The following is a 24,072-nucleotide window of genomic DNA, read 5'->3' as shown; positions in this document are numbered from 1 at the left end:
TAATGTTTACATCTCCTGCATAGCTTATGTGAATAAATTTAAGGTGGTGTTAATAGATAACATTAACAACATCTAGGATGTATCTAGTCAGTCAATAATTTCCAGAATCTGCTTCTGTCAAATAAGATAATCTGTAGCGACCCCTATGGTTAGGTGGCTTAACCACAACCATGACAGGACGGAGGGTGTTTCATTACCCCAATCACCCGGCGTAACAGTTCAAAGCATCCCCATCGTATGTCACACGGTGGGGAGGGGTGGAGAAAAAACCTGGGGGTCGGATAGGTATCGCTCCGGAATGACTTGATCTTCTGGGGCGAGACCGGCTTGATCTTCGGACATGTAGGTCCCACTGACTAGCGGTGGTACACACATGTTCCTAGGGGTTGGCTTGAACGCGTGTGTGTGTGTAGAATAATCTGATATTTTCGTTATTTGGAATTGTTTAGGTACAGCTGCGGCTATTGGATAGTTTACACCCCTTTACATATCTAGTAGCCGATTTTTTGAATTTTTACCTCGTTTAAAGGACATTTTACGTCAAAGTGACGTTTATTAACAACGGCAGACCCAAAATAGGTTGATTCAAATTAATCAAAGTAAAATTTATTTTTACAAAAGTATCAAAATAGAAATTATACAAAGAAGCTTTTTTGAATAAAATGGATAAACTTCTTAATAACTAAAATAAGAGTCTGGGTTAAAAATATCGCTTTTATTTTAAATATATTTTATCTTAATACAGTAAAGCTGGATTTATATTTTGACGGACTCTAGACGTAGACGCACTGGGCCTCGATTTTTGACCCTTCACTTCGTTATCGAACGTATTCGCTTCGTATACTAAACAGATACGAAACGAATACGTTCGATAACGAAGCGAAGGGTCAAAAATCGAGGCCCAGGAGACTTCTTCTTCTTCTCTTCATTTGAATGGCCTTAGCTGCCAGGGCTATCCGGCCAGGATCCGTGAATATAGACTTGAATATTCAAGAGCCGTACCTGAGGTACATCTGGGCTTAAGCTCATAGCTCCTGAATCTGAAATATTAAGAGATAAAAAAAAACTTTGTAATTGTTTATAAGTTCCATAACTAAAGTTCTACTATTAATGGTCTAGTTCTAGTACTACCACGCAAAACCGCACTAAGCACAAAGCACATGCATTGCAAGCAAGCATAAAGTCATAAAGTTTTTAAGCAAGCTACACACGAGTCATTGTTGATGTTAAAAACTTTTGCACTGCGATTAATGTCTTTGAGTTTAAATTTTTAAACAACACATCAGTTAATGTCGGATCACCTTGTAGTTCCCTTCTAAGCAACTGGGACTCTCTTTGGAACCTAGTACATTCCAATAAAACATGTTGTAAAGTTCCTACACTGCCACATAAACACTGGTTTGAATTCACTACCTTCAATCTAAATAAATGTACAGGAACACTACAATGTCCACTTCTCATACGACACATTTGTGTGATTATACCTCTCCCCAGGTTGGGAAATTTTGTAAACCATGCCTTTTTATATGGTACTGTAACTTGTGAGCAATAAGTAATTCCTTTTGCCTGTCCTATTTGTTGGAATCGATTTTCCCAACCGATCCATAGGTTTTCTTTATATTTCATTTGAAAATCTTTAAAGGAGGCCTTTGGTTCTCCACTAATGGGCAGCTTTCTTCCAAGATTCGCAAGATGGTCAGCTCTATCATTCCCAATAATTCCAGTGTGACTTGGAATCCATGCAAATTTAATTTCTCTATGTTGTTCATCAAATTCACATAGTTTTTGTTTTAGTTGGAGAGTTTGTGAGTCTATTGCCGCCTTGTAGCTTGATCTTGTGATTTTTTCTAGAGCACTCTTAGAATCACTACAGATGAGGCACTTTGTAAAATTATTCTGTTGGATTAACTCTAATGCTTTTTTAATGGCAAATACTTCTGCTGAGCAAATTGAATTAGCGGAGGGTAATCTTGCTGTTAACTGTGTTCTCTCGTTAAGGTATATCCCAATACCTACATTACCTTGTTTATCTTTGGATCCATCTGTGAAAATAAGTTTATATTCTGACCAGTTATTGAGGTACCATTCCATAAACTTGGTTTGGTTATTTGCTTCTTTGCCCATATTGACAGTTTCATAAGCCATAGGAGAAATCTGAATATTAAGTGGAAAGGAGTGACAAGGAAATAAGGAGCTATGTGCTACCTCATGAATTTCATGTAAAGTATTCTGGAAAGCAGCCAGTATTGGTGGGAAATATTTTCTTCTCCAAAAACTAAAGTAACCCAGAAAGACATTGTGAAATTGCTCAATTGAGGCATATATTGGGTTGTCATAGGCTACTACTTTTAAAATGAATTTAGATGCTAGCCATATTCTTCTGAGATCTAACGGTGTTTCTCCACACTCTGACAAAATTATATGAACTGGAGAAGACCTCATAAATCCCCCCACCACTCTAAGAGCTCTATACTGAACCTTATCCAATTTTGCAAGTAGAGAACGTGCACAACCTCCCAGAAAAATGGATCCATAGTCAAGATGTGATCTAATGTATGCCTTATATAGAGTGAGTAAAGTTGCAGGATGTGCTCCCCACCAAGTTCGACACAAACAACGAATAATATTGACTCCACTGGAAGCCCTCAATGCCATCTTTTCAATTTGACTTCTCCAAGAAAGGGAACTATCTAGAATAACTCCCAAATGAGAAACTTCTTGTTTCCAATCTAAACGTGTGTTATTCACTGATATTAGTAAATTCGGAATATTATTCCTATTTCTATCAAAAAAAATTGCTTGACTCTTGCTAGATGACAGACACATTCCCATATCATGAAGTTTATTAGAAATACTTTCTACTGTACCATTCAATTTTTCCACAACATCCACCCAGCTGTTGCCGGAGCAATAGAGGGCAACATCGTCTGCATACTGAGTAATTAGAACATCCTCTGGAACACAAAATGAAATTATATTGATGACAATATTAAATAGTACTGGACTCAAAGGGGAACCCTGAGGAAGGCCCACATTGGTAGTTCTTGGTCCTAGCAGATTTAAGGAAATAGGATCACGAACAGACACCAAACGATTAGTCAATAAATGTTTAACCAATTCAATAAGTAACCATGGCAAATTGAGATCTCCCAAAGCGTCCAATAATTGGATGATTGACACTTTATCATATGCAGAAGAAATGTCTAACATAACAGCAGCTGCTGGTTTCCTTTTTGAGATATTCATTGAGATTTCATTGACCAGATGAATTATGTTTTCAGACACCCCTCTACCTTTACGAAAGCCAGTCTGGAAAGGCGATAGGATCATAAAATGTTCTACATACCAATCTAACCTTATTTTTATCATGTTCTCTAAAAGTTTACTAACACACGATGATAAAACGATTGGTCTCCAGCCCGAAAGACAATTTATATTTTTATTGGGTTTGGGAATTAAACACACTGTTTGTGATTTCCATTGAGTGGGAATATGCATTCCCTCCTTTAAACATAAATTGAAAAATTTTAACAGGAACTTGATTGCTGACTCTGGAAGATGTTGCAACATAGAAAATGTTATACCATCCTGGCCCGGCACAGTATCCTTTCGTTCAACCAAAACCAATGAAAGTTCGTTTAAAGTGAAGAGTTCACACTCGATAGTATTAGATTTCACTGGGTGAGACGCAATGTCCTCAAATACAGGTGGAGTCAATGAACAAAGCATTTCCTCCCCTAACGATGAATTACTAGGAGTTCTAACTGAGGCTTTAGTGAAAGCCTTATGGAAACTTCTCACTTTTCTCCACATTACTGATATTGGAGTATCAGGTGAAATTGTGGAACAAAACACAACAAATGATTTTTTCTTTTTGGATTTAAGTTCTTTTTTACAATGTGCCCTAATTTTTTTAAAATTAATGAAGTTTTCTAAAGAAGGTACCTGTTTGAACTTCTTGACTGCCTCCCTCTTTGATTTAATTAAAACTGAACACTCTTCATCCCACCAAGGTAATTGTGGTTTATGGAATCTAACACGCTTTTTCTTAGGGATGAACCTGTTTGCTGCGTCTAATATTAGGTTTTGAAAATCTGTGTAAGACTCATTAGGGATGTTGTTAACGTTAGACTCAATATATTGGTTGAATTGTTCCCAATTGGCTTTTTTCACATTAAAGATACTGCGATCTTGAAGAGGGTCATTTCCTTGGGGACTATTTCTATCCTGCCCGTAACACACTACAAAAGGAAAGTGATCACTTGCTCCTATCTCTGGAAAAACTTCCCAGAGGCAGTCCACAGCCAAACCTGGAGATGCTATAGCTACGTCAGGGACACTGTTTGAGTCAGGCGGTGAGATTCTTGTCGCCTCACCCGTATTGAGAAAACACAAGTTATCCTCCTCCAAAAGATCTGCAAGACGATTACCGTTCGGATTGTTAGATGATGAACCCCATAAAGAATGTTGGCAATTCAAGTCACCTATGAAGAAAAACGGTTTATCACACATTTGAACCAATTCTCTAAAGATCTCCTTACGAAAACGAACATCTGGTGTCTTATACGATCCTATAATAAAAAAATTTTCAAATTTGATAATGATAGCCTGCCATTTTTCAGGCAAGTGAATATGTGAAATGTCTATCCTATCAGCTGCCAGAGACTGATGAATAAGTACAGCTATTCCACCCCATCCATCAATCCTATCATCCCTATAGCAGTAAAAATTGGGAATATGCAAGTGCTGTGAAAATTTCAGATGTGTTTCATTTAGAAGAATGATATTAACATCGTATTCGTTAAGAAACACCATTAGATCTTGCTTATTGTTAAAGAAACCATTAATATTCCAATGCAAAATATTAAATATCATAACTATATATATAATTTGTTACTATTATTATTTTTTTTTATTTTTAATATAAAAAATAATATATTATATTATCTGTAAGAAATAAATGAAAATTCAGTCAACACTACTTTTACTAAAATTAGATGTATTATGTGACTCATCAAAACCTGCAAAATCCATATTATTATCAGAGGTTAAATCAACGTTTTTTGAAAATACACTATCCTGAGAATGTACACGATTGCTTGTTAATGAGAGTGCAAAACTTGGGCCTTGTGATCCCGTATACTTTTGTGAATCATTTAATTTGTTTAAAATCGGTAATCTAGGTAAATTTCTGCTTAGATCCTCATTTAATAGAGCTTTATGCGCCTCTTTGTCATAACTAATGTCTTTAAGAATTACTTTATTTTTCCTTTTAACTGGGACCACATGACTTTGACTCTGGAAATGGGGAGTGGAGGATGGGGATTTTTGAAGTGCTTGAGTAAATGCTCTGGGTGAGCTGGATAGTAAAGAAGGAAAATCCCTACTTCTCCTCTGAAACATTCTCGAATTCTCTGGCTTTTCCTTAATTGGGGGAAACAGCTTGGCAGCTTCAAAAAAGGTGAGATCTTGGAAGACCATTACTTCATTTATCTTTTTCTGTCTTTCGAATTCTTTGCAAATTTTATTTGTGGCAAGGTGATCAAGATCGCAGTATAGGCATTTTGGTACAGAAACTGTGCAGCTTTGTACTGTATGTTCATCGGAACATTTCGGGCATCTTGCTTTTCCCCTGCACTGTCTTTGTGAGTGCCCAAATCTTAGGCATTTGAAGCATTGCTGTACAGGAGGGATGTATGGATCTACTGTTACCAAGTTTGAATATATGATTATTTCTTTAGGGGGAGTTCTTACGTCAAAGAGTAGTTGTACAGTTCCTGTTGGAATGTATGTAACGGTCCCACTGCTATCTAAAACTCTTCTGTTAAGTCTTCTGGCCGATATAATTTTCACGTTTTTTTGTAATTTACTGTCGTTAACTATGTTTTCCATTGAAATATTTATACTTACATCTCTAATAATACCCCTTGATGTTAGCATTTTTTGAGGTATATAAGCAAGAAATCCTTTCTCAAGGATTTCTGTACTATTTAGTACCATATTTGCCTGTTTGGAGGTGTTAAAAATTACTCCAATTCTATTCATGCCTTTTCTACTAATTTCTTTAATTCCAGTCGTACCCATTGTATGAAATACTTTCCCAATATCCATAGGATGGATATTTCCTGCTTTTCCCTTGTCACTCTCTATCATAATAAGGAATGGGCCGAAGTCAGTGTCCTTGTATTCAACTTTTCTTCTACTAATATTTTCAATCCTAGATGATAAGTTATTAACTTCTGTTAACATGATCTGATCGTTTTGGAATTTATTTTTTAAAGCACAGAGTTCTTTTTCTATTAAATTAATGTTATTTTTATGTCTCGGGGCTAGCATGTGTATGGAATTTAAAAAATTTTGCGAGTTCAATGAAAGCAAAGCATAGATCCCGCCCCCTTTGTCAGGGGGGCCGGGAGAGTTAGTGTCCATCTCCTAAGCCAGCCTCTACTCTACTATACTACTGCTACTATGATTATATAAAGGCAAAACTTACAGAAAAGTCCTTAGTATTTCTAATTCACTACTAACGTATTATCCCGTTTTAACTTTTAAATTAACTACTAAATTAATGTTCAAACACTAACTAACTATATCTACAGTATAATTACTTAATTTATAACAATTTTAACGCGATGATTTAAGATTTTTCTAAAAAATAAAACTTGACGTCTATCCTTCAAGTCGAAACCAAAAGATCTCCAGGCCCAGGAGACGTAACAAACGGACTGTAAATATTATGTCAATCGACGGAGTGAAATTTTTGCGCATGTGTAAAAACAGTGGCTAGAGTTTAGTTCAACATAAACATAACCTGTAAATTATACGAACCATAAACAAACTATGTGTGTTTATTTAAACTTTATACTATTATGTGTAATATAATATTTATACATTTTGCGTGTTACAATGGATTATGAAATACACGAAGGTATTCTCCTTTGTGCTGTGGGATTTCCAACTATGTAGTTTATTTCATTTCCTGGTCTTTAAAATATTTATTGGATTTATCGTATACGTGTGGATAGCCCCGAATTAGGCTAATTAACAACACATATGTATCTGAAATATTCAAATTAAAATAAAATCAAATGTTTTTGTTAAATTATTAACTTAACATCTATTTTAACAAATAATTAACAAAAATCGAATGTTGATAAATAACTTTACAAAATTGAGGACGGGCCGGACAATTCACTTTAGTTGACAGCATAAAATTCTTCGTTTTGATTGGCCAGACTTTGACATTTAGCAAATCCATACAACACTGCGATTTTACAGTATTACAATGTAAAAATGAAGGTATAAATTATTCAGTGACCGCAGCTGTACAAAAGTAAGTTATACTTTAATCTTTACCTTTTAGGACTTGTGTAGCTGCAGTTCCAAGACTAATCCCTGATGGTATGACCGCTGGGGAACTAGTAGACTTACTGAGCAGGCTTACCGTTCATATGGACGAGGAATTAAGAGGCTTATCATATTGTAGTTTACAAAGTTTAGTTGTAGATTTTCCCGATTGGCGGCAAGACGTTTTGTGGGGTTTGACGCAGTTTGTAGCTAAAGAAGTGTTAGATACTTTCCCCCAACTCATGGATCATGGATTGAAGATGATTTTGACTTTATTGGGTGCTTGGAAAGCGGCCATTTCTGGAACGAATGTTAGCACTTTTACTTCTTCAACGCTTAGAGGTACATTCTTTTATTTTTTTATACAGTGATTAGCGCGCTCATAACCGACAAGAAGTGGGAAATTATCGGTATTAACCTATAAAACATTACCTACAATAGTTTCCCACCTTTAGACGTAAGCTAAGGCCTAGTTAACTTTAGTCATACTCATACGTATGGCATTAACGTGACACTAACATTTTTTAAATTTTAAATAATTTTGACGGAGCTGTTTAATGAGTGAGTTTAAAAGCAAGGCTGTGTAAATAAGTCAAAAACAAAGATTATGATTAACGAGTTAATAATTTTACTTTAAGGGTCTTGCATAGGTCTTGCGGGTAAAAAAAAGTGACTTTTTAAAAAAAATTATATCTCGAAAACTAAAAATTATTTTTATTTATAATTGGAACATGTAAAAGTATAGTACTTAAGGCACTCTCAAAAAAATTTTCAGCCAAAAATATTCATTTTTCTAGAGTTGACTGCAATTTTTCGACAACAGCCCTTTTTTGCGGTGGGCAGCATAACTAAGTCCAGTCTCATCTGAAATCAAAAAATCAAAAAGTTTCTTGTAGTTTATACCTCTGGCTAGTGAATGAACGAAGGAATTTAAGGAATTTAAGTTTAAACACATTTTTGACCCCAATTTTTCTCATTTTTTCAAAAATGACCATTTTTAAAGTAGTTTTATTTTTATAAAACAAAAACAACTTCACCTAATAAAAATTCCTTCGTTCATTCACTAGCCAGAGGTATAAACTACAAGAAACTTTTTGATTTCAGATGAGACTGGACTTAATTATGCTGCCCATCTAAAAAAAAGGGCTTTTCTCGAAAAATTGCAGTCAACTTTACAAAAATGAATATTTTTGGCTGAAAATTTGACAATTTATTCATTTTACAGAAATGAATATGTATTTTTTTTTTGATAGTACCTTAAGTACTACACATTTACATGTTCCAATTAATAAATAAAAATAATTTTTAGTTTTCGAGATATAATTTTTTTAAAAGTCATTTTTTTTTACCCGCAAGACCTATGAATGTAACCCCTTAATTTTTCAAATATTTTTATTTAAAAATTAATAATTTCTTTATTTATTCAGTTAATTATTGCCAATGTGCTAATTAAATAAGCCAATCATATAGTGCGATACGCAACATATAGTGCGACGCGCGGCCGCGGCGGCTTAAGAGTCGAGTGGACGCGCATAATTAACAATTAAAAACAACGGTCTAAATTGAAATAAGCCCCGATTACTCATCAGAATCTCGAAATTTAATGTTTAAACTTAAATTTAGGTATGAGTTTTTAGTATTTACACATGAGTTTTCAAGCTTCGAAAATGTTCATTTTCGCATTTTTCAGAGTTTAAATCGCTTAAAACTCGAAATCTATCAACTTTTGAGGGGCTAAACACATATTTTTGGGGGCAAAAAAGGTGATATTTTGAATTTGTTAAAAAAATTGTTAAACAATTTTTCTGTCCAAAAATTTCGCTCGGCAGCCTTCTGATTTGTTTAAGATATTTTTTAACAAGAATCCTCAAATAAACCGAATCAGAACAACCAGACAGGTAGCATTCAATCCGGACCCGCAAGTGTCATCGGTTTGCGAAACGAACCCCCAGGGAATATAATTGGTGACCCCTGATCTAGAAGGTGAGGTGCGTACGTAGAATCTTGTTTTTCTATTATTGAACGCCCTTTTGTGTTCTGCTATGCGTTTGTCAAAGGTTGTGCCAGTTTGGCCGATGTAAATTTTTGGACAGTCCCCACACGTCTATTCTAAAAAACTATTCTGAAAATTGATTGCACATTCAATCTTGCCTCCAACTTATTCTTGAATTTAGCCAGATGATTTTAATTGTTTATAATTTTCACAAGTGTTATTGTGTTTTTAGGCAAAGAATACAACGAATTGAAAGCAGGCCCACCAGATCCAAATCTAACCAAACGTACAGATACGGCTAAATCGGAACCACTGGCGTCTGTTCTTCATTTTGTGGAGGCCTTGGCTTTAGTAATGCTATGCACGTATCGTTTAACGACCCGTCGCTTGTCAGTGTTAATACTAAAAGAAGTCAAAAGCCTTTTGAAGGCCTTGAACTGTTCAGAAAACCCACCCGTAATCGATATTATGGATCAATATTGCCCGCAAGTTGTTGAAAAGTGTCTTCTATTACTACCGCCTGCAGAAAAAACAGCAATTCAAGCTGTGAGTTTAGTTGGGTAAGTCAAATAGTTTAAATAATCTGTTTAGAAGACGTTTATAAAGTAGTCTTCATGTATTCTGAATTTTTATCATTTTCTTATCGCTCGTATATAACATAGTGCAATTTTTTAGGGAAGAAAAAAAACGGCGCGTGGCAATTGGGGAGTGCCGACAAAAGTGACTACTTCTTATAGCGCCTTATTACTGTGGGGTATTGTGGGGTACATGTAACACCACAGAATATCATGATATTTCATTATAATGGCTTTTAAAAAACAAAAAAAGTAAATAGACGTATGGGGATGACGTCATGATACTTACTTAGTTGTAATGAGACAGCTATAAAGGAGACTGTCGAAGATCTTGAGAAAATCAGAATAAAATCAAATAAATTATGAGTACCTACGTCAAGGGCAAGACGAAATAATAGAAACTTCTCCCAAACAGGTCTTCACAGCCTTGGAAAGGTAACAGTGTTCAAGTACTTAGGATCTCTAGTCAAGAACAGAATAAGCAGAGGAAACAGGACATATTACACAAATAAAAAACTGATAACTTCTAAAATAGTAGGGCAGGATTCTGAGCTAACATACCCACCCACAAGTCAGGAGGTAATGGATGCCCTTGAAGCACTGAAGAATAGTAAAGTCCCAGGGATTGACAACATACCAGCTGAAATTCCTAAAATTTGAGGACACACACTTATAGATAGATTCCATAAACTAATAACAGACGTGTGGAATACAAAAGGAATTCCAGGAGACTGGAAATAGCAATTTATGCCCAATCCACAAGAAGGGGAACAAACTCAGCTACAAAAACTATAGAGACATACATTATCCTCATTCTGTATGAGTTATAGGGTGTTTAGGTGGATCATAAACCGGAGATTCGGAGAAGTTACATCCCAGAATAAATCATAGGAGAATACCAGGCCGGATTGAGACCAGGACGGTCTACTATTGACCAGCTATTCAACGTAAAAAAAATCACCAAATCAGAAAAGTTTGTCCAAGAAAATAAAAAAAAAATTCAGGGGGGCAACATCCCTTATGACGCACGGGTATGAAAAATAGATAACCTATTCTCAGTCCTGTAGAATATGCCTGCACAATTTCATAAGAATCTTTGTAGATTTTCGACAAGCCCATGATAATATAAATAGAGATAAGATATATTTAATTATTCCAGAATTTCGCCTACCAAGAAAATTGGTAAAGTTACTTCAAGCCACCATGACTCACACACAAGCGCAAGTACGAGTTCAAAAGCAATTGACAGATCCCTTCCAGATAACTAAAGAGCCAAAACAGGGAGATGTGCTGGCACCGACTGTTTAACAAGAAAAATATCCGTAAACCCAAAAAATTTATTGTTTAATGTGTCTAAGCAGATTGTAATGTACGCAGATGATGTAAACTTGATGGGAAGAACCGCAAGAGACATCACAGACTTTATGTGGAGCTTGAAGAAAATGCGAAAGAAATAGGGCTAGCCGTCAAAAGCTAGAGCCCTAATAAAGCCAGGAAACAACGAAACTTGCAGACAATAATAGGCGACGCTAACGTTCAGGTAGTAAAACAGCTAACATACCTGGGTATACAGATAACTGAGGACGAAAGCGAGGAGGAGGAAATACGGAAACGGATAATGCTTGCTAACAAAGCATACAACTCTCAGTCTCAGGTATTTGGATCCAAAGACATCCAAAGGGAAGTAAATTGTAAAACATATAAAACCGTCATACGACCAATAGCAACATATGGCGTAGAAACACGGATCATGACAGAAAAGACAATAAGCCTTTTTAAACAAAGATATTAAAGAGGACATTGGGACCCATGTGCAACAATGCTATATGGAGAATAAGGTTCAACCACGAGTTACCAATACTACAACGAACCCTCTATCTTGAAAATTATGCAAAAATACAAAGATTGCGCGGAGAGAGAGATACAGCAATAGAGGGCAGGATTCGAAGATGCAACTGTACAAAACACTAATAAGACATAAGACCTATTGTGACATAAGTTTGTGAAACATGGACCCTGCTGAAGAAAGACGAAATGGGTTACAGAATCCGCATGAACGTTTAGCTTCTCAAGTTTGATTAAACACTCTATAGTCCGACCAAAGAACAATCTGACCCCAAAAAAAAATAAAGAAAGGACGAAAATTTGAGAATAAGTAGTTGAAATTGTCTATTATTATATAAGAAAAAGTTTACAATTCTACATCTCCTCCATTTTAAAAAAATGGAGGAAAAATAACCCCCTCTCGAAGATGAAAAAAATACATTCAAAATAAGACCGGAATTGGATAAAATGACTAATTCTAAGTAACTTTTGTTCCATAGAGTTTTTTCACTAGTCAATACTTTTCGAGTTATTTGCGAGTGAATATGTTCATGATTAACAAAATAAAACATATTTTTGGACGGTTTTTCGGAGATTACTCAAAAAGTAAGTATTTTAGCAAAAAAAATAGTCTTAGCAAAAATATAGCCCATAAAAAATTGAAAAAAATGGTGTATACATGAGGTCTGTAGACCCAGTAGAAGCAGAGTTGCAGCTAATGAAAAGTAGGTTCTTCTTCGTCAAATTCCAAATCGAATATTTCAATGTGAAATAACCCAAAAACGGAGCACTTTTAGGGGAAAATTCATTTTAACTTTTTTAAAGTGTTTAAAAAAAGGTTTACTTTTGTTTTTTAAAAAAACTTGTAATATTAAAAGTAAGTGAATTACGCTCAAAATATTGTTGGTCCCTTTTATTTTTTGGTAAAAAAATCGCGAAAATCACCCCCTAATTAGCATCACATATAAATTTTAACATTACCACTTCACAAGTTACTTTGTCTAGGGGTCATCCATAAACTACGTCGTTGAGAAGAGGGGGGGCTTGCTTATTACGACGGAGTACGACAGGGGGAGGGGGGTATGAGTGCCCATTCGACGTCGTTTAATATATTGGTATATTTAAATTTGTCGCTATTGTGTCTATAAAAATAATTTTTTACTAGCTTCTACCAGCATTAAAGTATCAGATATTCGTATAAAAATGTATAGTTTTTGATATGAAATTGAAAATAAAACAAAACGTTTACGAATAGCCTTTACGAATTTGTTAAAATTAAAAAGAATAATTCTATTATAGGTACTTTTATCGCATACTTTTCATTTCGTTTTTATCAGTCACGGCGTTAAAATAATATTAGGTAGCACTTTTGTACAGGACAACAAACAATAAGACATTGTTCTTTGGGTTTAAGCAATCGCTTCTATATACAGAACAACGTCTGGAAGCAAAAAAATATTAAATTGTTAGTTCATTTATGTGCTGCATACTGTGTGTGAAACAACAGTTCTGAAAGAACGAATAGAAATAAAATATTGTCTTCTATTTGGTTAGTAAGTCGTATTTATACTTTGGAAGAAATGGCATCGAAATTAAAACAAAATAAATATAAAGATTTATATGATGCAGTTAAGAAAGCATACCCCGCAAAATCTTGGTCCAATGCTATTTAAATACATTCATTTTTTTCGAATACATACTAAGAAAACTAATAAAGATTTTTGAAAAATTTAAACGCAGATTGAAAGACTGCATTATTGCCGAGGGCCAAAAGTTCCTGAAAACATCTATAATTTTTATTTTAATAAGTTACAGGGGTGAAAAAAAAAAGATAAAATTTTGTCTGATTTTTCATTACAAATATTTCATTCAAAAGAAACCTTTTGTTTATTCTAAGGGACTTTCAACCCTCGGTAATAATGTAATCTTTTATTCTGCGTTTAAATTTTTCAAATATATTTATTAGTTTTCTCAGGATTCGAAAAAAATTAATGCATTTAAATAGCATTGGACCAAGGTTTTACGCCTACCCCCTCATATTTGATTAAAAAAAACAGAAATAATATTGATTTTTTTTAAATCAATGAAAGGGGGGTCGTGAGTTGCAACGACGACGTCGACATGGGGGGCGGGTTGTCTCTAAACGACGAATTACGACGGAGGGGGGGGGGTATTAAAAAGTTCAAATTTTTTACGACGTAGTTTATGGATGCTCCCCTATGTAATAGGTTTGTTCGTAGTACGATCCAATCGATCAGCAACCGTTGCCAACCATCAGACGCATGCGCAGTTAACAGTTAGCGCTGCGCAGTTAACAGTTCGAGTTCGTAGACTACGAACGCGCTTGCGTCTGACGGTTGGCAACGGTTGCTGATCGTTCTACGAACAAACCTATTATTTATATGATCTGTAAGTTTCATCGGTTCAAAGTGCTTCGTTTTGAAAAAGCTGTTGTTAAAATGGCTTAAACGAGTAACTAATCACGAGTTTAGGCAAATTTTGAATAGCCATAGCATAACCAATTTTTGTCTAACAAGAAAACAAAAAATCAAAAATATTCAGAAAAGCAAAACGTACATTTTATTACTCTTTGATATTTTTGGTATTCCTAATTGTTTTTAAGTTAATTCGATAAACAATTACGATTTTTTCAAAATTAAAAAAAAATGTTTTATTTTAAATTTTTTCAAAACTGAGCACTTTGAACCAATGAAACTTATAGATAATATAAATAATATATAAGTAAAGTAACTTGTAAAGCGGTAACGATTAATTTTATTTGAGAAGCTAATTAAGGGGTGATTTTCACCATTTTTTTACCAAAATATTTTGAGCGTAACTCACTTACTTTTAATGCTAGAAGTTTTTTTTTAAACACAAAAATAAACCTTTTACTTTAAAAAAGTTGTAATTAATTTTCCCCGAAAAGTACTCCGTTTTTTGGTTATTTCACATTGAAATATTCGATTTGGAATTTGACCAAGAAGAACCTACATTTCATTAGCTGCAACTCTGCTTTTACTGGGTCTGCAGACGTCACGCATACACCAGTTTTTTCAATTTTTTATAAGCTATATTTTTACTAAGAATATTTTTTTCGCTAAAATGCTTACTTTTTGAGTTACCTCCGAAAACCCGTCCAAAGACATTTTTTTTTTGTTAAAAATGAACACATTCACTCGCAAATAACTCGAAAAGTATTGACTTAGTAAAAAAACTCTATAGAACAAAAGTTACTTAGAATTAGTCATTTTATCCAATTCCGGACTTATTGTGAACGTATATTTTTTCACCCCCGAGAAAAAATTTTTCACCCCGTATTTTCCAATTTTTGTAAAATGGAGGGGATGTAGAATTGTAAACTTTTTCTTATATTAGACAATTTCAACTACCTATTCCCAAATTTTCATCCTTCCTTTATTTTTTTGGAGGTTTTCGTAAAATTTTACGTTCCCTGATCGGGCTACTAATATAGTATAGATTGTTAAATCTCATCGAATTCGTTGGCTTGGCCACTTGTTCCGAATGGAGGCCGGCCGAAAGTAGACCACGAGACTACTCTGAAAAGCATTGATTTGAGAGCGTCAAGAATTATCTAAATGAAAACAACGAAAAGCCCCAGATACAAAGTTTACTACTTTTTAAACAATTAGAATAATTGAAATAAAAATATAATAAACAATATTTTAAATCTAAGACTTTTCGTTAATAAACTGCTTTCTGGCTGCATCCCATATCTCCGGATTTTACAATATATAATCACGTAGAGACGACGAAAATAGGAGAAAGCAAATAGAGGACACTTAGGCCACGCATTTACCTTCTCTTCGTCTAGGAAAAGGACCGAAAGACAGTTTCTAAATACTCAAAAACTGAGTAAAATGAAAAAGATTAAAAAGGGTTCAAGGCAGGTTTTGTTTATATTCGATTCAGAGTTGGACTACCATCTCCATATAGCAACTATTTCAGCATCCTTATGCATCATCAGTGAAGATTATGCAGTCACAACTCTGAAGGGAATATAAACATTCTGCCTCTTTTAAGGCAAAACATCGCGATGCAATGAACCCACCTTTTGAGACGCAAATCAGCGACATCTCTCGTATTACGAGGAAAACAACGAAAAGTCCCAGATACAAAGTTTACTACTTTTTAAACAATTAGAATAATTGAAATAAAAATATAATAAACAATATTTTAAATCTAAGACTTTTCGTTAATAAACTGCTTTCTGGCTGCATCCCATATCTCCGGATTTTACAATATATAATCACGTAGAGACGACGAAAATAGGAGAAAGCCAATAGATGACACTTAGGCCTTTCCTAGACGAAGAGAAGGTAAATGCGTGGCCTAAGTGTCCTCTATTTGCTTTCTCCTATTTTCGTCGTCTCTACGTGATTATATATTGTAAAATCCGGAGATATGGGATGCAGCCAGAAAGCAGTTTATTAACGAAAAGTCTTAGATTTAAAATATTGTTTATTGTATTTTTATTTCAATTATTCTAATTGTTTAAAAAGTAGTAAACTTTGTATCTGGGGCTTTTCGTTGTTTTCCTCGTAATACGAGAGATGTCGCTAGATTGCGTCTCAAAAGGTGGGTTCATTGCATCGCGATGGTTTGCCTTAAAAGAGGCAGAATGTTTATATTCCCTTCAGAGTTGTGACTGCATAAACTTCACTGATGATGCATAAGGATGCTGAAATAGTTGCTATATGGAGATGGTAGTCCAACTCTGAATCGAATATAAACAAAACCTGCCTTGAACCCTTTTTAATAATAATTATCTAAATATTATAGGAGCTAGGAATTGGAGAACAAGTTCGCCAATTGCAATTTGGATTGGAATGTAATTATTGAGCAGGCCAAAATCCACATAGGCTTGTAGCGCTAGAGGAGGAAGAAGAAGAAAAACAATATTGTAGATAATATTTCTGTTGTCTATATTAATATTTTTTTATATTTTAGCTCTGTAGACCTTCAATGGCTGGCTGACAGAAGCTCGTCTGTATGGACCGCTGGATTATTTGAAGACGGTTCCATCAAGAACGCTGCAAATTATACTTTTTCGATTGTAGACCCGTGGAGCGTGTGTTACTTCGGTTTTTTGGAGAGAGATAGACTATTAAGCTTATGTACTTTAATGACTATGCATTCGTGGCCTATAGTTTTTACGAGACTGAACGCTCTTTACTCAGTAGTGGACCCCACGTAAGTATTTACTAAATAGGTAGTTATAATTTTCACAAAAACTTAAATATGAGGCAGATTTATTTTGCATTTTTTTTTTTTCATTTATTAGCTATATTTATTCAGTTCTATAATATGTAAGAGAAACCTGGACGCTCAAAGTAAACACTTGAAAACGCTATGAAATTTGCATTTATAGAAGACTCATGAAAATATCATTATAATATACGATCATATACGCAATAAGAAAGTTCTTCAAAAGCTTAATAAAGAAAGAGGAATTGATTCTAACATAAAAAAGAGAAAAATTTTATACCTTTACCGTGTTATAAGAAATATTAGGTGGAGCATAGCTTTTGAAATAAATTTTTATCGAAGATAATAAAAGGCAAGAGGGGACTAGGAAGATTAAAATATTCGTGGTTGTCAACTATATCAGATTGGACTGGTTTGAGTGTACATCACTGTTCCTAGTTGCACAAGATAGACATTGTTTCTGTAAGATTGTTGGCAGTTTTCAATGAAGATGGTATCACAAGAAAAAAATGTCTGCTTACCATGAAAATCACGTTCAACATCAGAAATAAACATCGAGGACGGGGCGGTAAAGGAAGTAGTAAGGAAATTAAAAAATAAAAAATCACCAGGAGAGGACAAAATATCGAACGAACTCCTAAAGCAAGGAGGAGAAGATCTGACCAAACAACTATTATAACGAATCCAAAAATAATAGAACAAAAACGTAATACCACAAGAATGAAGATCAAGCATCCTAATACTTCTCTTCCAAAAGGGAGACAAATGGGACCCGGAAAATTACAGAAGAATTAACTTATTAAACATAACATTAAAATTAAGCACCAAAGTGATAACAAACAAACTGAATGAAATTATAACATTAGCAGAAGAACAACAAGGCCTTAGGTCGGGAAGATCATGTACCGACGCTATATTTATAATGAGTCAGGTTCAAAATAAATAATTAGAATACAACAATCCGACATATTTATGTTCCTTAAGAAGGCATTTGATAGGATCAAATTAAAGGACCTTATCCAAGTGTTGTACTCAAAAGAGGTACCTCTAGAAATAATTAAAACGATCGAACATATCTACCAGAACAACACGATAAAAGTAAAAATAGAAGATGAACTAACTGGACCAATTGAAGTTGGCAATGGGATAAGACAGGGGGATTTCTTGAGTCCTTATTGTTCAACCTCATCATGGAAGAAGTAAAAAAAACTAAGAACTAAAAAAGGATACCAAATGTGAGAAAAACAACTTAAAATAATACGATGCAATACTAAACTGCCATCAGCTAAAGCTGTGAAAATATACATTATATTCTGCTAGTTATGTTGCTCTAATATTCCGTTAGGTAGGACAATAACAGATACATCTTTTATCACGAAGAAGTTTTGGCCAGATCCAGCATTCAACTTCCTCTATGGAGTCATCTTCAGAAATTGCTTTTGCAGTTGTGCTGTGCTGTTTTATAATGTCTAACAATCGTAAATTTTACTGTTTCTTCATCATAAACATTTTTTTCAGACCACTGAACGATAATAGAGCTTCTTTATTGAGAAGTGCTACCGCTGTGAAAAAACCACCCACTGAAAGGGATGCCTATATGCACTTGTGGAAAAACTACATTACATTTGCTTTTAGGGTGGTTCCTCTTATCGCAAACCCTATTGTCAGATGTGCTAGTCCCGATCTAAGTTTAAGGTAAGTTTACAAACAATTGCGTGTGACTTTTGCTAAAATATGTTGTAAAGTTTATTTAATTTATCTTTATCATTCAAATCGGATGAACGAAGAAATCATTCAATACTACTCAGTGGCGACGTGTGACTTTTTCTAAAGTGTTACCAAAACCGTTAATCGCCAACGTCAAGGGGACTTGATAGGGCACGTTAAGAAGAAGAAGTTACCAAAACCATATGCAAAAAATCTTATTTAAAAAAATTAAGATAAGGCTAAATGTACATATATATAGCTTCAGTAATACCATTTTGTATATCACTTGAAGCTCTCGAAAAAACAGTTGATGTTTCTAGATGTTGGCAAAATTTTTGATCTTTGTTGGCAATTAATGTTAACAATTCCCTGTAATTGCCTCGATTGTCAGAGTCGTCGTCCTCAAAATGATCACGAAACGCTAATTCTTGTTTGGCCAAAAAACATACGGTATCTATTATAAGTGTGCTAAGGATATACCTATCTATTTTTTAACAAACTTATTATGTTTAGCAATATTTGCTTTAAAAGCTTGATTAGGATAACTTTCGATTCTTGTTTTGCCAAACTGATTCAAATTGGGTATACATATTACATGTAGGTAACGGAGAAATTTCATGTCTCCTTTTTAAAACTCTAAAACTATTTTAATCGTGAACCTGGTCCACCCATTTTTCTGTATAAACCAGAAGACATGGCCAACAATACAGTCTATTTTTTTTGCAACCACATAACCAAGGATTTTCACTGTACCAACTAAATTTAAAATATCGAACTACTTTTTTTGATTTCTTTTTTAAATTGTTTAAAATAGGTCTTTAATTTTCAATAATCTCATTTTTTTCTTCAAAATTATACAAGGAGAATTATTTTTCAAGTAGTTGATCGATTACGCAGCGACACTCATCCATGATTAACTGCACGCACACTTTTTATAGGTACTGTAACCAAATTTAAATGTGGTAACAGGGCTACTGATATACACAGAATGATTACGCCGCGCGCCGTCGCTTCTTCAAAATTTTCAGACACTAGCCGGTCCCGAGCCACAGCGAGGATATAACTATTGCATTGTAACCACAAATGAGACTGGTAACAGAGTATAATAAAGTGCAACTGAGTCACATAAACTCGCCAATATTTTCGTGTGTCTACGAGAAATTGGCTATTTACTGAATTAGGTACTATTAACACATAATATAATAATATATTTATATTGCTAAAAATATTGGTAAATGGAATTATGCATCGTCATAAAATATTTATTCGCAAGATTTTTAACTGTTACCAATGGTAACAGTGGTTACATGGACGCTTCGCCAGTGATACTACCTAATCTATCAAGCGATCGCCCGGAAAATGCCTGATCTAAATAACGCCGAACTTTTATACCAAAATGAGCTGGAGATCCGTCTTGCTGAACCACATCTCATTAAAATTAGCTCCAAACTTGTTTTTCAGGGCAGTTACAATTTCATTTCTAAAAAGCATTTCATAATTGTCGCTTGTTAAATATCCATAGTTTAATGAATTATTAATATCAAAATCACAGCATTGTATATTTATTGAGTCACTTCAAAACTAATTAGCATTGAGAATTTTTATTTATTTAAGACCTTTGTGACTAAAAATACATACGAACCCGTATTGAATGAGGATTAAAGTGAGGATTCCAATATTAATACAATATACAGAGTATTTTATGTAAAAATCGAAAGTTCCTAACGATGTCAGAAAAATGGCAAATCTGGCAACATTGCAAGCATCAAATTTAAAATCTCCATATTACAGAATAGGGGCATCCCGGTTTTTGTACAATTCGAGTCATTGGAACTTAATTGATTTTATGTAAAGTGTTTTTACGGAGGTGCTCTGAGGAGATTTTTGAAATCGAAATTCAGATAAGCACAAGTCAAATCTAAATCATATTTTACTTTTAGTTTATTTGTATTCACTTTTGTGGGTATAAAGAACTAGTTCGCTAAAAATTATCACGGTGAACGACAAGTCGTGAATGCAATTATAGATTTCCTTTTCGAATAAGTCATCACTCTGTTCTACTTTATATTTACATTTTAAAAAGCGCAGAGGATAATAATCTGAATTTTAGTTCTTTACTTTTTTTACTTATGGTTAATTGATTTTCTTTTTTCTAGCTCTTCACCAGACAGCCTAAACACCGAAAAGAACGATAATAAACTACCCGCTACAAATATTTCGCCAGTGTCATTGTACAAATTAGTCGTTCCTCATTTAAGGTGCGAAGTTACTGACATACGAGATGCAGCAGTATACGCTCTAGGGAATATTAATGGAAATGCGCTTAGGTAAGTGTACCAACCTAAATAAAAAAAAATCACTATAATTTTATTCTCATCATAAAAAATTTCAATACTATTCCAATACAAATTACTATACTAAATTCCAATAAGACATGCAGTGCATGTAAACAACAATTTTAGTTGTTACAGATGTTCAAAATTTATGTACTCGTTCCATAGTAACAGTATGTTATTAAGATCACATTATGTATTACTTTTTCTCGATTATTAGTTTTTATTGTATACTATATAAATTATTGTAATCACTGGATACAAAGATAGTGAAAAAATAATCCTATTGATTAAATTAATTAATAATTTACGCGATTATACCAGTAACTGTTATCCAAAAATATTCAAAACCTGAACCAAATAGCCATCTCGTTCTTTGCTGACGACAACATCGCTATCAACTAATGTTTGCATCTAGTGCATAGCTTATGCGAATAAACTGTAGTCTTATGGTTTAAATATCTACGAATTCGTCTTTCCAATGGACATGATCGCTAAAAGAGAAACTTTTGAAGGCCCAGAACCTTTCTGTGGCATCACTAAAGATACTATGAAAAAAGAGATTCAGAAATGGCTAATAAAGAATCATCAAAATAAATGGAGAACCACTCAAGGGCAAATCCAGACTAAAAAAATAATCAAGAATATTGATAAAAAAAACTCTCAAACAGTTTGATGAACCTCAATAAACGAAAGATCAAAACGGTCACTGAAATGATGACTGGACATTGCCGTTTAAGAAACCGCCATACAAACTAAGTAAGGTGAATGAACCATGGTGCAGAAAGTGCGAAATGGAAGAAGAAACTGCCATACACATACTATGCCATTGCAGTATGCTAGGTGATGTAAGGCAGGACTTCACTGGCCAAATGAGGTTTGAACCAGAAGAGATCCTAAAACTACCAATGAGAAAACTGTTAGCCTTCGTTGAGGCCACAGGACTTATTAAAGTTTAAGGAGAAGAACTGAAGAACAGGGCTTGGTACAAAGGTCTTATGACCAAGTGCCAGAGACTAACGAGTCTCGCCTGAGTTAAGAAGAAGAAGAGATCGCTAAAAGATTTTAAAAGCTTTATAATGAACGCAGCAATAACTGTGTCAGAGTGTCTAAAAGATGTAAATTGACAGAAAGTAAAGTTAGAATATACAAGACTTGCGTTAGTCTGGAATATAAAGGAGGGAAGACGCTAATAGAGTACAATACTCAGAATTGTGCTAGAGAAAATTTTAGTTGAAAAGTGCATGCAAGGAATGCCACACGACGCACCAAGAGATGCAGGCGCTCTATTCTCGAGTTCACTCGACATAGCTTGCATTCGACAGATCTCGATTTTCTGCCTTTGCAGTCGATATTGCTATTCTCTAAATTCCTTGTTCGGCATATATATCGAATGATAAGCATCACGCGGTGGTAACTCACTCAACATTTTCTCTACATCGACATTGCGCGGTCGTCATGTCATCGAACATAAACAATAATAATTAACAGCTTTATTGAAGGTTGAAGTAGAACGGAATTGTTTGTTTTTTTTGCTTTTTGAAGGATTTTGTAATAATTGAAGAATTAGCTATGTTAGCTGCTAGACTAAATGCTTTCGATTTAAGCGACAAAAAGTTTATTAAAATGTTCAGACTTACGAAACATTTAGTAGGAAGTGTGGTCAATATGATTTCCAAATTTATCCCAACTAACCCAAGAAGTTCAGCCCTTGATACGGAAGCAAATAGATAGTACAGCCAAAATAGATATTCCAGTAGGTTTACATTGTACTTTTAGGTTTTAATTGCACTAAGATTCTTCGCCAGCGGCAGCTATCAAGTTGACACTGGCTGCAATCTATATACAGCTGTAAGCCAATCATCTGTATCTCGAAATATTTGCATAAACATAATAGTTATTTTTCTACAACCGTGTTAAAAATGCAATTTTTAGCACTCCATACGAGCGTTAAAAATGCTACTTTAAGGCACTGTAGTTCGTATTGACCGTATAGGCAATTTTGATGTAATGTCAAAAAAAATATAAAAATGGAATGTCAGTCAAGTTCAAGTAAAAGTTTTTGTAGATATTGTCCTGTAATTACGTTTGTAGAAAAAATATTGTATGATATGCGTGTTAAAAAGTACATTTTTAAGGCACTCATGTGAATTGCAGAACTCGATATCGCTCATTCTGCAAACTTTCACATGCGTGCCTTAAACGTGTACTTTTAACACTTATATCATAAATAACTATTATGATATAAGTGTTAAAAGTACACGTTTAAGGCACGTATGTGCCTTAAAAATGTACTTTTTAACACGCATATCATACAATATTTTTTCTACAACCGTAATTACAGGACAATATCTACAAAATCTTTTACTTGAACTTGACTGACATTCCATTTTAATATTTTTTGACATTGCATCAAAATTGTCTATAATATGGTCAATACGAACTGCAGTGCCATAAAAATTTTAAAGCACTAGTGCCTTAAAGTAGCATTTTTAACTCTCGTATGGAGTGCTAAAAATTGCATTTTTAACACGGTTGTAGAAAAAATATATTTATAAACACTTGTCACTGTGACAGTCAAGACTTAGAATTCTGGTTATTAAGCAATTCTATTGGTGGTTCAAAAAAGTAATCTACGACGTTCATGCCATCAATCGAGATGTCAAAAATAATGTCGAGAGGCGCTTGAGAATACAATTTCGAACGATAGAGCACTTGCGTGCGACATTTTTGTTCGACATTTGTCACGGTCGATATATCTCGAACGAGTTGGAGAATAAGACCCCTGGATAGTTGGCATCTCACCTGCCAAAAGGTATTAACAGAACGAAAGATCTTAAGCAAGAAGAAGATTTCGCAGCCAATAATGAAATGAATTACAATTTTTTCTGCAACCACCATTTCAATTTTGAAAGAATCCAACCTAAAGGTAGAATCCGTTAGTTGGTGGGTAGTTACTTTGAGAGATTAGTTACTATATTTGCCGACAACTTTAGTCAAAACAGCGAGGTAGATAGTTCTAATGGGACATTTTTCGTCAGTAATAAAACGGTATGTGGGTTGG

At 34.3% G+C, this 24,072-nt stretch overlaps 1 protein-coding gene across 2 annotated transcripts in view; it reads left to right on the top strand.

Annotated features, from left to right (window-relative positions):
* The window catches only part of LOC114324528 (protein furry), a 274,530-nt gene that overhangs the window by 63,039 nt on the left and 187,419 nt on the right, over positions 1–24,072 (top strand). For both annotated transcript variants that reach the window (XM_028272390.2, XM_028272389.2), the window contains exons 9-13: positions 7,364–7,689; positions 9,573–9,900; positions 16,711–16,953; positions 18,487–18,663; positions 20,832–21,002. In XM_028272390.2, the coding sequence (XP_028128191.2) occupies positions 7,364–7,689; positions 9,573–9,900; positions 16,711–16,953; positions 18,487–18,663; positions 20,832–21,002 (1,245 nt within the window). The remainder of the gene's footprint in view (positions 1–7,363; positions 7,690–9,572; positions 9,901–16,710; positions 16,954–18,486; positions 18,664–20,831; positions 21,003–24,072) is intronic.

The sequence above is a fragment of the Diabrotica virgifera genome, chromosome 6 (genome assembly GCF_917563875.1).
Source record: "Diabrotica virgifera virgifera chromosome 6, PGI_DIABVI_V3a".
NCBI classification, from domain to species: Eukaryota; Metazoa; Arthropoda; class Insecta; order Coleoptera; family Chrysomelidae; genus Diabrotica; species Diabrotica virgifera.
Note: the sequence above shows the minus strand (reverse complement) of the source record. Positions and strands in the feature narration are given on the sequence as shown.